Here is a 15,756-nt window from a genome sequence, read left to right on the forward strand (position 1 = left end):
TGCGGAAGGCTAACACAGGCGGACGCGGTGGATTGAGACGCAGCCCATGCAAAACAAACTAGATATCTCTAGCTTAAACTGACAGATTTTGATAGGGATATTTTTGCATTATGTGACTTAGATTGATGCACCTGTGCGTCAATAGACTATTAAGGTAGACTAAAACAATAGGTGTTGTCTCTGATGTTGGCAGTGGGAGATACGTACAAAAAAAGTTACACATAAATTAAGATTTGGCCTATAATAATGATATTTCTAGTGTTGATCATTTTGAGGCTGTTGGATATGAGGCTACTACAGGTTCCTAACCAGGTTCCTAACCAGGTTCTTAACCAGGTTCCTAACCAGGTGTTGCAGTCCAGATCCTCCAGGTTCCTAACCAGGTTTCTCACCAGGTGTTGCAGTCCAGTGTGACGTTCTCAGCAGGGCTGATCTCCAGGGTGCCGTTGCCCATGGGAACCCCACAGCGACACTCCGTCACCTCAACACAGTCCCCGCCTTGCAGCAGCCAGCCCTCTGGGCACCGACACCCTAGGAGAGAGAGAGAACAACCGGGAAGATAAAAATGGAGAAAGAAAGAGGTTCAGATGGATATCCTCTTCTTGTTAGGGTAGCACACTGAAAGTCACAAAGTATGCCAGTATGTCACACTGATATAAGGGACACAGTGACATGAGGTCATAGGTCCATTACCTGGGTGACAGACTCCCTGCAGACACTGCACATGCTCCCAGAGGTCAGTGCAGCTCCGGGGACACTGATTGGCACAAGACGCCTGGTAGACCCGCCCCCTGTCCTCACAGCGCTCGCCTAGATCACACAAGAAAGGAGTCAATCAATACTCTCTCCTTGGAGACCACATTGTAAGACATTTTAGGCACATACAGTATAGGAACATTGTTAACCAGTTAAAATGTCCAGTAAAGGGTTAAAGTGTACCTGGACAGAGGCCAGTGTTGCAGCTCTTGGTCTGGGTCTGCTGTTTTTGACACTGGGGTCCTGGAGGGTAGGCCTGGGGCTGTCTGTGGCGCTGTCTGACCCCACCGCTGCACGGCTCCTGACACACACTCCATACACTCCACACACTCCACTGGCACAGGTCTGGGCAGGAAATGACATCAGCACGAACATCGTAATCATCGTCATCATCATCATCATACTGCAGAGTGTCAAGAGTCATGCCAGTTGTTTAGTACTGACTGAGTGTAGTGTATTCTTAGTGTACAGTACCACCCACCTCTGCATGCATTGGGGTCTGGGCAGAGCCTCTCCTCCTCCAGCTCCCCGGTACACTGTGCACCCTCTTCCTCCCCTGAGACTGGCTGGCCTGAGTCCAGGTCCAGACATGCTCGGTAGCGCCGCTGGACAGACACCAGGGCTGCAGCGCCACCCTGTGGAGAGGAGGAGGACTGCAGGGAGGAGGCGGGCACACACGGAGAGCAGGGGGTCCACTCTGACCACTCACTGAGAATGACTGAAGGTGGGAGGGTAGGAAAGAGAGGGGTGGGCGGGGGGTTTAGAGGGGTACATAAATAGAGAGGGTGGGAGGGGAAGAGTAAGGTAGAGAGATGTAGGAGAGGGATGAAGCTTAGTGTTGGTCTAAAGTCAATTTATGTCAAACTCAAACTGTTCTAAGATCCATAAAAAGTACTCTCTCTAAATCCAGGAAATGAATGTACTACAGCAGGATTTCCCCAACTGGAGGCTCACGGCCTGAATTTGGCCAGTAAGTGGTTTTAACTTTATTGGGATAGGGGGCAGCATTGGGAAGTTTGGATGAAAAGCGTGACCGGAGTAAATTGCCTGTTACTCAGGCCCAGAAGCTAGGATATGCATCTAATTACATAGAAAACACTCTTAAGTTTCCAAAACTGTTAAAATAATGTCTGTGAGTATAACATAACTCATATGGCAGGCAAAAACCTGAAAAGAATCCAACCAGGAAGTGGGAAATCTGAGGTTTGTAGTTTTTTTAAGTGATTGCCTATCCAAAATCCTGTGTCTATGGGGTCAGATTGCACTTCCTAAGGCTTCCAGTAGATGTCAACAGTCTTTAGAAGTTGTTTCAGGATTGTATTGTGAAAGGGGATCGAATAAGAGCTGTTTCAACAAGTGGTCAGGCTGAAAGCCTTTAGTTTCGCCGTGGACGTGTGCGTGATGCTCATTCTCTTTCCTTTCTAATGACAACGGAATTGTCCGGTAGGAACATTATTGAAGATTTATGATAAAAACATCCTAAAGATTTATTATATACATTGTTTGACATGTTTCTACAAACTTTTATGGAACTTTTTTCACTTTTCGTCTGGACTTTGTGCCCGCGCTTGAGGCATTTGGATTACTGGACTAAACGCACAAACAAAATGGAGGTATTTGGACATAAAGATGAACTATATCGAACAAAACAAACATTTATTATCTAACATGGAGACCTGGGAGTGCCATCAGATGAAGATCATCAAAGGTAAGTGATGAATTTTTAACGCTATTTCTGACTTTTGTGACACCTTTCCTTGGTTGGAAAATGGCTGTATGGTTTTCTGTGGCTAGGAGCTGACCTAACATAATCGCATGGTGTGCTTTCGCCGTGAAGCCTTTTTGAAATCGGACACAGCGGCTGGATTAACAAGAAGTTTATCTTTAATCCTATGCATAACTCTTGTATCTTTCATCAATGTTCATGATGAGTATTTTTGTAATTTGATGTGGCTCTCTGCAATTTCACCGGATGTTTGTTTGAGACAATGCATTTCTGAACATAATGCGCCAATTTCAAATTAGGTATTTGGACATAAAGATTAACTTTATCTAACAAAACACACATTGATTGTCTAACATGGAGTCCTGGGAGTGCCATCTGGTGAAGATCATCAAAGGATAGTGATTAATTTTAATGCTATTTCTGACTTTTGTGACACCTCTCCTTCTTTGGAAAATGGCTGTATGGTTTTCTGTGACTAGGTGCTGATCTAACATAATCTCATCGGGTGCTTTTGCCGCAAAGCATTTTTGAAATCGGACACTGTGGCTGGATTAACAAGAAGTTTATCTTTAAAATGGTGTATAAACTTGTATGTTTGAGGAATTTTAAGTATGAGATGTTTTGTTTTGTTGAATTTGGCCCCCTGCAATTTGAATTTGGCACCCTGCAATTTCACTGGCTGTTGGCGAGGTGGGACGCTCACGTCCAAAATGACCCCAGAGAAGTTAATTGGCCCCCCAAGTTTTCTGAGCTAAAAATGTAAATGATTTAAGTGATTTTAAATTTGAAAATTGGTTCCGAAGCATAATAGAGAGACTGTATATAAATATAAGCAAGGTTCAAAACTGTTATGTTTTAGTCAAATGTTTTATCTGTTTGGGCTTCTTGTGGTCAATTTACAGTCTACAAATGATTTGTAATTATGTTCCGGTCCCACGGCCATCCAGGAAGGAAAAAAATGACCACGCGGCTAAATCTAGTTGATAATCCCTGGACAACAATATATCTTACCTTCACACTCTCGCATGTCACACTGCAACGTCCCATTATGACAGAGGCTGGGAGGGAATCAGACAATACAAAGAGAGTCATAATACATTTACCTCTAAAACCATCTCATTGTACTATGCAGACTATTTAATTATATATAGACTATATCTTATTATTCTGTGTATGGGTCTATCTACGGTGGCCCCAGGGGGAAAATGTAGCTTTAAAAATACACATCTATTTAATGGTCTATCTTAGTGTTCCTCTCTCTTGGCCTTTGCTTCCTTGTTATTATCTGTGTCTATTCTGATACTATGGGTACCATATTGAAAGTTTGTATAGCCTCTCCTTCACTTGTTAAAAGAGTTAAGTCACTTACCAGGTGCTGCAGTCCATAGTGACCATGGTCCCCTGTGGCACAATCACAGGGACAGGTCTCCCTGAGGCCTGATGTTGGAGGTGTACACAGCCACACTGCTCTAGGGCCACACAGGTCCCATTCTGCTGCAGCAAGCCCTGAGGGCAGTAGCAGCCAGGGGTACACTCCTGTGTCCCCGCACACAGTGCCTTCTGCCCCTGCAGTGCACACTGCTTCTCACAGGGGGAGCCACACTCAGAGTACTGGAACGGTTTCTCACAAGAGTCTGGAAGAGAGAAGATCTCATGTCACACACACACACACACACACACACACACACACACACACACACAGAGAGAGCATGCGCGTCCTCAGAGCATGCGCAGACCAGCTGGCTGGTGTGTTTGCGGATATATTCAATCTCTCCCTATCCCAGTCTGCTGTCCCCACATGCTTCAAGATGGCCACCATTGTTCCTGTACCCAAGAAAGCAAAGATAACTGAACTAAATGACTACCGCCCCGTAGCACTCAATTCTGTCATCATGAAGTGCTTTGAGAGACTAGTCAAGGATCATATCAACTCCACCTTACCTGCCACCCTAGACCCACTTCAGTTTGCATACCACCCCAACAGGTCCACAGACGATGCAATCGCCATCACACTGCACAATGCCCTATCCCATCTGGACAAGAGGAATACCTATGTAAAAATGCTGTTCATTGACTACAGCTCAGCATTCAACACCATAGTACCCTCCAAGCTCATCATTAAGCTGGAGGCCTGGGTCTCAACCCCACCCTGTGCAACCGGGGTCCTGAACTTTCTGACGGGCCGCCCCCAGATGGTGAAGGGTGGAAACAACATATCCACTTTGCTGATCCTCAACACTGGAGCCCCACAAGGGTGCGTGCTCAGCCCCCTATTGTACTCCCTGTTCACCCATGACTGCGTGGAAGACGAGACAACAGTAGTGGGCTTGATTACCAACAACAATGAGACAGCCTACAGGGAGGAGGTGAGGGCACTCGGAGTGTGGTGTCAGGAAAACAACCTCTCACCCAATGTCAACAAAACAAAGGAGATGATCGTGGACTTCAGGAAACAGCAGAGGGAGCACCCCCCTATCCACATCGAAGGTACAGTAGTGGAGAAGGTGGAAAGTTTTAAGTTTCCCTTCATACACATCACAGACAAACTGAAATGGTCCACCCACACAAACAGTGTGGTGGAGAAAGCGCAACAGCGCCTCTTTAGCAAATTTAACACAAGAGATGATGAGATGATGAAGTGCAAGGTTGATCTACTTCCGGCGCCAACAGAGATGACCGCCTCGCTTCGCATTCCTAGGAAAGATATTTGGCTTGTCACCTAAAACCCTGACAAACTTTTACACCCTTCCTCGGACATTAAAGCAGATAACCGCGCTGTTACGAACCGCGTGCACCTGGTCACCCAAAATGGATGTCGTGCACCTGGTCACCTAAAAAGGCCCATGTGCACCTGGTCACCTAAAAAGGTCCATGTGCACCTGGTCACCCGGACGCTTTCCGCCCAGAGCCTAAGTCCACACTGGGTTACCGGTGGTACTTTTCAGCCTGGAACCCACCTTCCTTAGTCCGATTACCCACTCTCTTTTTGGGATATCGGACTCTGGGTTGCCCACTCTCTCTTGGGCCTTTGGGTTACCGGGTGCCGGTGGTACTTTTCAGCCTAGTACTCACCTTCCTTAGTCCGATTACCCACTCTCTTTTTGGGATATCGGACTCTGGGTTGCCCACTCTCTCTTGGGCCTTTGGGTTACCGGGTGCCGGTGGTACTTTTCAGCCTAGTACTCACTTTTACAGATGCACAATCGAGAGCATCCTGTCGGGATGTATCACCGCCTGGTACGGCAATTGCACCGCCTTCAACTGCAAAGCTCTCCAGAGGGTGGTGTGGTCTGCACAACGCATTACCGGAGGCAAACTACCTTCCCTCCAAGACACCTACAGCATCCGATGTCACAGGAAGGCCAAAAATATAATCAAGGACAACAACCACCCGAGCCACTGCCTGTCCACCCCACCACCATCCAGAAGGCGAGGTCGAGAGACTGAAAAACAGCTTCTATCTCAAGGCCATCAGACTGCTAAACAGTAATCACTAACTCAGAGAGGCTGCTGCCCACATATAGACTCCACGTTAATAAATTGATCACTAGACACTTTAAACAATGCCAGTTTAATAATGTTAACATATCTTACATTACTCATCTCATATGTATATACTGTACCTCATACCATCTATTGCACCTTGCCTATGCCACTTAGATTTGTGTGTATAAGGTAGTTGTTGGGGAATTGTTAGATTACTTGTTAGATATTACTGCATTGTCGGAACTAGAAGCACAAGAATTTCACTAAACTCGCATTAACATCTGCTAACCATGTGTATGTGACCAATAACATTTGATTTGACAGAGAAAACCCACTGAAAGCATTATTATGTGGCCTCACCATGACAGTGGTCTAGTGTGCAGGTTCTGCTCTGGGTGTCCAGACTGGAACAGTGCTGTCCCTTGGTGGCTGGTGAGAGCGGTGCGCGGTGACGCTGCTGCCTCTGGGACACACAGTAGCAGGCGGACCACTCGGTCCACTCTGACATGGGACATTCTGGACAAACACACAGGGAAGAAGTCAAAGATGGAGAAAAGTATAGCCTTACTGGAAACTGTATTGTTTAGCCAAGAGAGGCTGCGATTGGCTCTTTGGGTTTGTGTCCTAATTGTTTACTATGTGGCATGGAGCATGGATAGCAGTCTTTCCTGGTCAGATTAAGTGAATCAAGTTTTTGGTTTAATTCTAATAATAATAATAATAACTACCAACAGACTTCAGATATTGTCTGAAAAGACAGAACAGAGTACACAGCAGTATCCAGTCCATTCTACTATGTGATTATAGAATGTGCTTGGTGTCTAAGAGTTTACATGAATACAGCCGGAGATATTATTGAGGTCATGCTACCTGGACAGGGTCTCTTGTAGCACAGCTGAGTCTCCTCTCTGTTCCTCTCCGCCTCTACCTCAGGGGGGCAGGCGCCCTCCCCCTCTCCTTCACACACACACACCCTGCGTCGCAACACCACCCCCGCGCCACAGCTGCGGGAGCAGCGGGACCATGGTGACCAAGGGCAAAGGTCATCTGGAAACAGGAGACGTGTGGTTCATAACAACAGTTGAAAACAAGAAGAGGGATAGAGGGATGAGAGAGGAACAGGTGTGTCCCTGTAGACCTGCAAGATTACAGTTTCTACATGTGTCGAGTGCAAACCAGATGGAATAGGTCAGTTTTTGAGTGTTATTTATTATGAATGAATCTGAACGGTGTCATCAACATGGTCCAATTCTGTCAGATCTACATTAAAGGCCTAAAGAAATGTGTTAGGGTTGGGTTTGTAATTGATCGACAGTAGTCTGTGTTACCGACGCAGGGAGGTGTGTGACAGCCTTGGGCGTCTCTCTCCGGTCCGCTGCAGTCTGTCCCGTTGTTACGGGGAGGAGGGTTGATACAGGCCCGGCTGCGAATTTGAGTGCCCCGCCCACACGTCACAGGACAGTCCGACCACACCGACCAGGGCGTCCAACCACCATCCACTGTCAACCAGAAGAGGAGTGATTGGCAGGCTACACAGCCAATCACAATACTTGGAACGCAATTCATTGTTTTTATCAAGTGAGAGGCATTCTCTCTGCAGTGATATGGTTGTATGTGTATTTTTGATTGATCAAATTAGATTTCGCAATCCATCAAAGAATGACAAATTGACGCAAATTCATGACACCAACTTCATCAAATGTGCAGGTAGGTATAAGAACATATTGAACACACCTCGACAGTCAATATCTTGGCAGTAGTCTCCCTCTGGGGTGCATGTGCTGAGAGAGAAAAAACACAGAAAATGTTCAAATTCAAAGTCAGTACCAAATCTACTGTACCACTAATGCCCCTATAACACTATATCACTGAGCTATTTCATCATCTATATATTAGTTCAACGACCTCACCATTGTTTACATTCTCCCTGCAACCACGTGTCTCCCACAGTCAGCTCCTGGTTGTCATGGACACAGAGGGGTGGGCAGGGCCCGGGGTCACATGACTTGTGCTGCACCTCCTCAAACTGGCAAACCGCTCCTTCACGCTCTGGTATTAGAGATCTCATAGGACACACACACACACATAATATCAATATCTGACATCCTGTGTATGTGTGTGTGTATGTGTGTGTTTGTGTGTGTCTCTTTTCTTCTTTTCTCACCTGAAGCGGGTTCTCTGGCCCCGCCCACAGGAAGTGCTGCAGGGCGCCCAATTAGACCAGGAGCTCCATGTGCAGCTGGCCTCTCGGCAGCTCTGATTGGTGCAGTAAAGCAGTCCGTCTGCGCAGCTGCAATTGTTGCAGTCCACCTGGTGCCAGCTGCCTGCAGCCCAGCTCTGACCCAAAGAGTCCACACAGTCACACTGCCATACCTGCACACACACCCCGTCCTGCTGCAGCTGACCTGGAACAACACACATATTTATAGTGTTATTAGTAGATTTATACATGCAATGGAGACATCTGATCTGTGTACAGTACTTAATATAGCTCAGTATAATAGTTCATGTCAATTCATGATAGAAAGAATAGTTGACTGTGAAAATGTGACCGGTCACTCGCCTTTTGGGCAGCGGCACCCAGGCTGGCACTCTGTGTTGCCCTGGCACTGGATGCCCTGCTGGAGGTCTGAGCAGCGCTGAGGACACTCGTTGGCACAGGGCACAACCTCCTGACCCACTGGGCAACCCTTCTCATCTGGGACACATGTATGATAGTACAGCATGGTTAAGTATGTTTAAAAACACTTCTCCATCCATCTATTTTTCTATCCAAGGGACACATTTTTTTAGTCAGTGACTGAGGTGAGAGAGAGATACAAAGAGAGAGAGAGAGCAGAGAGAGAGAGATGGAGAGAGAGCAGAGAGAGCAGAGAGAGAGAGATGGAGAGAGCAAATAGAGCAAAGAGAGAGATGGAGAGAGAGCAGAGAGAGATAGAGAGAGCAGATAGAGCAGAGGGAGAGAGATGGAGAGAGAGTAGAGCAGAGAGAGAGAGAGATAGAGAGATAGAGTGAGCCGATTGAGCACAGAGAGAGAGAGAGATGGAGAGAGAGCAGATAGAGCAGAGAGAGAGAGAGAGAGAGAGGGAGGGAGAGAGAGAGAGAGAGAGAGAGAGAGAGAGAGCAGAGAGAGAGAGAGAGAGAGAAAAAAAGAGAGCAGAGAGAGCAGATAGAGCAGAGAGAGAGAGATAGAGATATCGGTCTTACCACAGGGTTTGGTGTTGCAGGGTTTCACCTGGTTCTTCTCTCCCTCACACTTGCGCCCGCCATTTTTGGGCGGGGGGCTGAAGCAAGAGCGGGTTCGGATGGAGCGCCCGCCCCCACAGCGCTTGTCACAGAGAGACCAGGGGCTCCAGCGAGACCAGCCTCCGTCCACTGACACACAAAGAGAGGGTCCTTTAACTATGCCTCCACACTGGGGAACAAAATCAGCCCTACACCCCGTGCTTATCTATCAAATGTTTTCAGATATATCAGTGGCTATTAAGAAGTGATTCATTTCCACACATTCATATCAGATTAAATTAGTTTAGAATGGCATTTAGTGGACAGTACAAAATCCCAAACGCAAACAGCATGCAGAGTAGCTGTGTCTATTACAGTGTCAGGGCACCAACCTCGACAGGCCTTTATGTTACAGAAGCGATTCTCCAGGTTACCCCCCAGTATGTCTTCACACCAGGAACCGTTGACCCCGGGGGTCAGGAAGGTGCGTAACCTCTGCTGCTGACCCACGCCGCAGGAGCGCGAGCACGCCGCCCACTCGCCCCACTCCATCCACGTGCAGTTCCTCTGGGCGCAGTCGTCCCCTACACACACCCCACCGCCGTCTGGTAACAGATAGACAGACATACATGATAGTGAGGACTGGGGTATTTCAAAATAAGGGACAGTACTGACATGAAGGAGATGAAGAAGGAGCACTGAGGCCTGCAGCATGGTTTACATTATACATCTATGCCACAGGAGGTTGGTGGCACCTTAATTGGGGAGAACGGGCTCATGGTAGACTGGAGTGCTATCAGTGAAATGGTATTAAATACATGACATTCCATTCGTTCCCTTCCAGCCATTATTATGAACTGTCCTCCCCGTCAGCAGCCTCCACTGACCCATGCTTAAAATGTTTGTATTTTTTCACTTCCCTACTGTACTGAAAAAGGACACATTCAACCCGACAGAAAATACACATGGGACTACTGCATTAGAGCTAAGGGAACAGTAGCTGGACATTAGGATATGGGGTTGGGGAAGAAAGGGGACATTACCAGGACACTGGGACAGGTTGCAGGCCTTCTCCTGACGGGTGTCCCCTGAGCAGGGGGGTCTGACACACCGCCTCTGACGGGACTTGAGTGCCGGTGTCAGGGAATCGCTACACGACCGAGAGCAGGAGGTCCACGACGACCACTGAGAGAAGCCTGCATCCTCATCTACAGGGAGGGAGGGAGATCAACTGAGCCTCAGCAAGTCTTTATTGTACAATTAACAAGTTCATAGAACACAATAGTTCATACTGTAGATAGAACATGTACAGTGGGGAAGTAAGAAGTGAGAGAGAGTGGGGAGCCTCAAAAGTGAGAAAAAAGAGGAAAAAAAAAAAAGAAAAAAAAAAGAGGTCTCTAGGGTAAGGAAGCCCTGTGGTGTGTGGAGTGTTACCTGGTAGAGAGGGCTCTTCTGTGGGGCCGATGATCACTGTAAAGGATTACAAAACATAATAGGTAACGTCATATTTTAGTATTATTTTAGTATATTGCGTACCTGATGCTATTACATTCCTGGAGAGTACAGTTCAGTACCTGGGCAGTCCGTAGCCTGGCAGTAGGTGCTCTCTTGCTGGGGCCCCAGGCAGTCTCTTCCCCCGTAGGCCGGTGCCGGGTGGCTGCAGGCTCGGTTGCGGGTTTTCAGGCCCAGGCCCCCACAGGACAGGGAGCAGGGGCTCCAAGGGCCCCAGGGGGACAGACCCCCGTCTACGGGACACGGTTCCAAGGAACAGTTCCACAAACCATGTTGACACCCGCTACAGGCAGACAGGAGGGTCAGAAAATAACTTAGGCTGTGAATAGTTCAACTATATATATATATATACCCCTTGACCTTTTCCACATTTTGTTGTGTTAGTCTGAATTTAAACTGGATTAAATTGAGATTGTGTGTCACTGGCCAACACATAATGTCCCCATAATGTCAAAGTAGAACTATGTTTTTAGAATCTTTTACAAATGAATGAAAAAATGAAATGTCAATAAGTATTCAACCCTTTCACGGCAAGCCTAAATAAGTTCAAGAGTAAAAATGTGATCAACAAGTTACACAATAACTTGCATGGACTCACTCTGTGTGCAATAATAGTGTCTAACATGATTTTTGAATGACTACCTCATCTCTGTACCCACACATACAGGTAATTGTAAGGTCCCTCAGTTGAGCAGTGAATTTCAAACTCAGTTTCAACCACAAAGATGACATTGAATGTTCCTGAGTGGTCTAGTTACAGTTTTGACTTAAAACAATCTATGGCAAGACTAGAAAATGGTTACCTAGCAAGGATAAACAACCAACTTGAAAGAGCTTGAAGAATTTTAAAAAGAAGTGCAAATATTGTACAATCCAGGTGTGGAAAGCTATTAGAGCCTTACCCAGAAAGACTCTCAGCTGTAATCGCTGCCAAAAGTTGATTCTAAAATGTATTGACTCAGGGGTGTGAATACTTATGTAAATGAGATATTTATGTATTTAATTTTCAATAAATTTGCAAATATTCTAAAAACATGTTTTAACTTTGTCATTATGGAGTATTGTGTGTAGATGGGTGAGAAAAACATAAATTGAATCAATTTTGAATTCAGGCTGTAACACAACAAAATGTTGAATAAGACAAGGGGTGTGAATACTTTCCGAAGGCACTGTATATTGTATATACATACAGTATATACAGAAAGGATAACCGCTCACAGACGTGTGCTTGATTAGTGAGTAGATGTGACAACATTTCCACCTCGTCCTGGTCTTAGTCAAGTAAGGAGAAATAAGAGTACAGATTGTGTACCACAGGAGGTTGATACCACAGTTTATAACAGATTTACATTCTATGTTACACAGTATACCTCTCAATCCCATTGGAGGTTGATACCACAGTTTATAACAGATTTACATTCTATGTTACACAGTATACCTCTCAATCCCATTGGAGGTTGATACCACAGTTTATAACAGATTTACATTCTATGTTACACAGTATACCTCTCAATCCCATTGGAGGTTGATATCACTGATGACAACAGATTTACATTCTATGTTACACAGTATACCTCTCAATCCCATTGGAGGTTGATACCACTGATGATAACAGATTTACATTCTATGCTACACAGTATACCTCTCAGCCCCATTGTGTGCCACAATGATTCAAGCTGTATTGTAAACTGCACATTTATAGCACCTCATGTGGGAGTAAGAGTGCACTCTAAATTCAATAAACAGCTTTTAGAGAACATATGTGCTTATTTGTGTGATGTGGTGTATCTCTCTCACCCACCAGACACTGCAGTCTTGTATGAACGTTTCCCCAGACTGGAACTCATCCCCCTGGGTTAGGTTATGGTGGGCCAACAATGGGGTCACAGACACATTCTGTATTGAGGTCAAGAGCTCCTTGTCCACCAGGCAGGGGCACTCCTAAACATGAAACACAGTGCTTGGTTTACTAGCTCCCTTATTCAATACACATTAAGTAACTGTTTATTCATGTGGAATACATAAGAAGTAACTGTTTATTCATGTGGAATACATATGAAGTAACTGTTTATTCATGTGGAATAAATATGAATTAACTGTTAATTCATGTGGAATACACATAAAGTAACTGTTTATTCATGTGGAATACATAAGAAGTAACTGTTTATTCATGTGGAATACATATGAAGTAACTGTTTATTCATGTGGAATACATAAGAAGTAACTGTTTATTCATGTGGAATACATAAGAAGTAACTGTTTATTCATGTGGAATACATAAGAAGTAACTGTTTATTCATGTGGAATACATATGAAGTAACTGTTTATTCATGTGGAATAAATATGAATTAACTGTTAATTCATGTGGAATACATAAGAAGTAACTGTTTATTCATGTGGAATACATATGAAGTAACTGTTAATTCATGTGGAATACATAAGAAGTAACTGTTTATTCATGTGGAATACATATGAAGTAACTGTTTATTCATGTGGAATAAATATGAATTAACTGTTAATTCATGTGGAATACACATAAAGTAACTGTTTATTCATGTGGAATACATAAGAAGTAACTGTTTATTCATGTGGAATACATATGAAGTAACTGTTTATTCATGTGGAATACATAAGAAGTAACTGTTTATTCATGTGGAATACATAAGAAGTAACTGTTTATTCATGTGGAATACATAAGAAGTAACTGTTTATTCATGTGGAATACATATGAAGTAACTGTTTATTCATGTGGAATAAATATGAATTAACTGTTAATTCATGTGGAATACACATAAAGTAACTGTTTATTCATGTGGAATACATAAGAAGTAACTGTTTATTCATGTGGAATACATATGAAGTAACTGTTTATTCATGTGGAATAAATATGAATTAACTGTTAATTCATGTGGAATACACATGAAGTAACTGTTTATTCGTGTGGAATACATAAGTAGTAACTGTTTATTAATGTGGAATAGACTTGTTATAACCTTTTACTTATCTAAAATACACTAACGTAAAGTTTTCATTCATTCGGAATACGCTTGAAATAACCGTTTATTCATCTGAAATTCTGAAGAAGTAACCTTTCATTAATCTGAAATACACATTAATTAACCACTGTAACTGACCTGTACACAGGCTCTGTTGTGCTGGAAGGTCTGCAGGGGGCAGTGGCACCCCTCCTCGCAGCCCTCAGAGTAGCAGCCCTCTCGCCCGCTGACCTGGGCACAACTGAAGGGGCATCCCTCGCCCCGCTCACACTCCCTGTACAGACGACCCGGAGGGCAACCCACCTCTGATACCAAGGCAGGGGTTTGGGTGAGATGGGCAGACAGGAGAGCAATTATCAAATTGTGTGCATAGAGTGTGAGTTTCACTGTCAAATACTTGCATATTAAAGTAGAAAAAGGATATTTCTAAAATACAGAATGAATTATTACTACTGATACTACTTGTACTACAACAACTACTTCTGTCTAGTAGCTCTACTTCCACCTTGGCTATAGTTACTACTATTAGTAATATCACTACTACTTCCACCTTGGCCATATTTGCTACTATTAGTAATACCACTACTATTTCCACCACTACTACTGTAAATGTGGAGAGAATTGTTCTATTGGTCCGGCAGTAAATCTTTTCCCATTCAACACTGACTCTTACCTCAGTCCGAGCTGGAACGAGAGGCTGCATTCTCAGAGGACTATCACTCATACTAACGACACAGCGAACCAAAAATAACCTCAATGAGGAGACGAAAGGGGAAGCCAGAGTGAAAAAAGAAGACTAATCCCCCGCCGCTGAGCTCTTTCACTTAAAGATGCACTTCACTTCAACACTGCATTTCCTGGTGTGACTACTAACCTTCATTCTGGCACCTCGCGCTGGTCATATAGTGATTGAGTGCATCTAGAATGGCATCCTATTCCGTATATAGAGCACTATTTTTGACCAGAGTCCTATGGGCCCAGGGATCAGGGGGCCATTTCAGGCACAGCCATTGACTTTCATTGGCTCTGGGTAGTGGATTAATGTACGCAAGCAGGAAGTATAATGCAAACAAAATGTAGGTCCCAAAACACCTTGACACCATGCAAGGCCCTGCAGCCCTACAGTGGGTAGTCATCAGGGGTGTGTCTAAATGGCACAGTGCTATCTGATTGGCTGCGCTCCTGCGCACCTTATTGCATAAAACACCTAGCTATCTACTACAGGTACATGGACTCTGAAGGGATACGGATTCTTACACTGTGTGTCAGTGGTAGCTGCAGCAAGGGAATTTGAACTGTACTTGATCTCACGGTCTGCTATTTTTCGGGAATCGAACCCACAACCCTGGCGTTACTAGCACCACACGACCACGCTCTTACCAACTGTACAACACAGGAACACATGTAACATCTACATGTACTCACCGAGACAGACCTGGGTGTTACACGTCTTGCTCTGCCTCCTCATGCCAGAGCAGGGCGGGAAGCTGCAGAGACGGGTACGAGACTGTTCCCCTCCTCCACAGCTCACTGAGCACACAGACCAGGAGGACCAGGGGGACCAGGTCGGCCAGAGGCCAGAGTCTGGATGGGGGCACAACACCAGAGATGGGACATCAGGTACCATGGTGTTTTGGAGGCAGTAAGGTAGTATCAAGTACATTACTGTATGTCCAGAAATATGTCTTGGGGGGTTGTATGTAATGCAATCTGTTCAAAGGATGTGCATACATCATCAGCATTCAACATTGTGTGGGTGAAGTCTACGATGATATGTCATGTTATGTTTCCACCAAGTCTGCCCGAGCATGTACCTGTACAGGTGTGGTTGTTGCACTCTCTCTGCTGTTCAGACATGCCTGCACAGCCCCTCCCACCGCTCTGAGGGGCGGGGTTATCACACTGACGCATGCGGAGCTTGACTCCACCCCCGCAGGGGGCCGAGCACTCTGACCAGCCTCCCCATTGGCTCCAGCCGCCATCGACATGGCAACCAGGGACTGATTGGCAGTGGAGAACACCCGCCTCACAGGTGCTGTGGTATAGGGAAGAGAA

General features: G+C 45.2%; 1 protein-coding gene across 1 annotated transcript in view; it reads right to left on the reverse strand.

Annotated features, from left to right (window-relative positions):
* sspo (SCO-spondin) overlaps positions 1-15,756 on the reverse strand; it is an 82,317-nt gene that overhangs the window by 14,496 nt on the left and 52,065 nt on the right. The window contains exons 76-97 of the mRNA XM_090199011.1: positions 15,516-15,736; positions 15,127-15,285; positions 13,840-14,006; positions 12,507-12,646; positions 10,768-10,988; positions 10,628-10,663; positions 10,237-10,401; positions 9,586-9,798; positions 9,176-9,343; positions 8,532-8,666; positions 8,133-8,373; positions 7,879-8,031; positions 7,703-7,749; positions 7,297-7,467; positions 6,839-7,015; positions 6,329-6,484; positions 3,852-4,116; positions 3,494-3,540; positions 1,238-1,474; positions 940-1,101; positions 694-810; positions 393-531 (exon numbers count right to left, since the gene is read on the reverse strand). Of these exons, the coding sequence (XP_090055137.1) occupies positions 393-531; positions 694-810; positions 940-1,101; positions 1,238-1,474; positions 3,494-3,540; positions 3,852-4,116; positions 6,329-6,484; positions 6,839-7,015; positions 7,297-7,467; positions 7,703-7,749; positions 7,879-8,031; positions 8,133-8,373; positions 8,532-8,666; positions 9,176-9,343; positions 9,586-9,798; positions 10,237-10,401; positions 10,628-10,663; positions 10,768-10,988; positions 12,507-12,646; positions 13,840-14,006; positions 15,127-15,285; positions 15,516-15,736 (3,537 nt within the window). The remainder of the gene's footprint in view (positions 1-392; positions 532-693; positions 811-939; positions 1,102-1,237; positions 1,475-3,493; positions 3,541-3,851; positions 4,117-6,328; positions 6,485-6,838; positions 7,016-7,296; positions 7,468-7,702; positions 7,750-7,878; positions 8,032-8,132; positions 8,374-8,531; positions 8,667-9,175; positions 9,344-9,585; positions 9,799-10,236; positions 10,402-10,627; positions 10,664-10,767; positions 10,989-12,506; positions 12,647-13,839; positions 14,007-15,126; positions 15,286-15,515; positions 15,737-15,756) is intronic.

Source organism: Oncorhynchus mykiss, chromosome 15 (assembly GCF_057628025.1).
Source record: "Oncorhynchus mykiss isolate SJ-2025 chromosome 15, ASM5762802v1, whole genome shotgun sequence".
NCBI classification, from domain to species: Eukaryota; Metazoa; Chordata; class Actinopteri; order Salmoniformes; family Salmonidae; genus Oncorhynchus; species Oncorhynchus mykiss.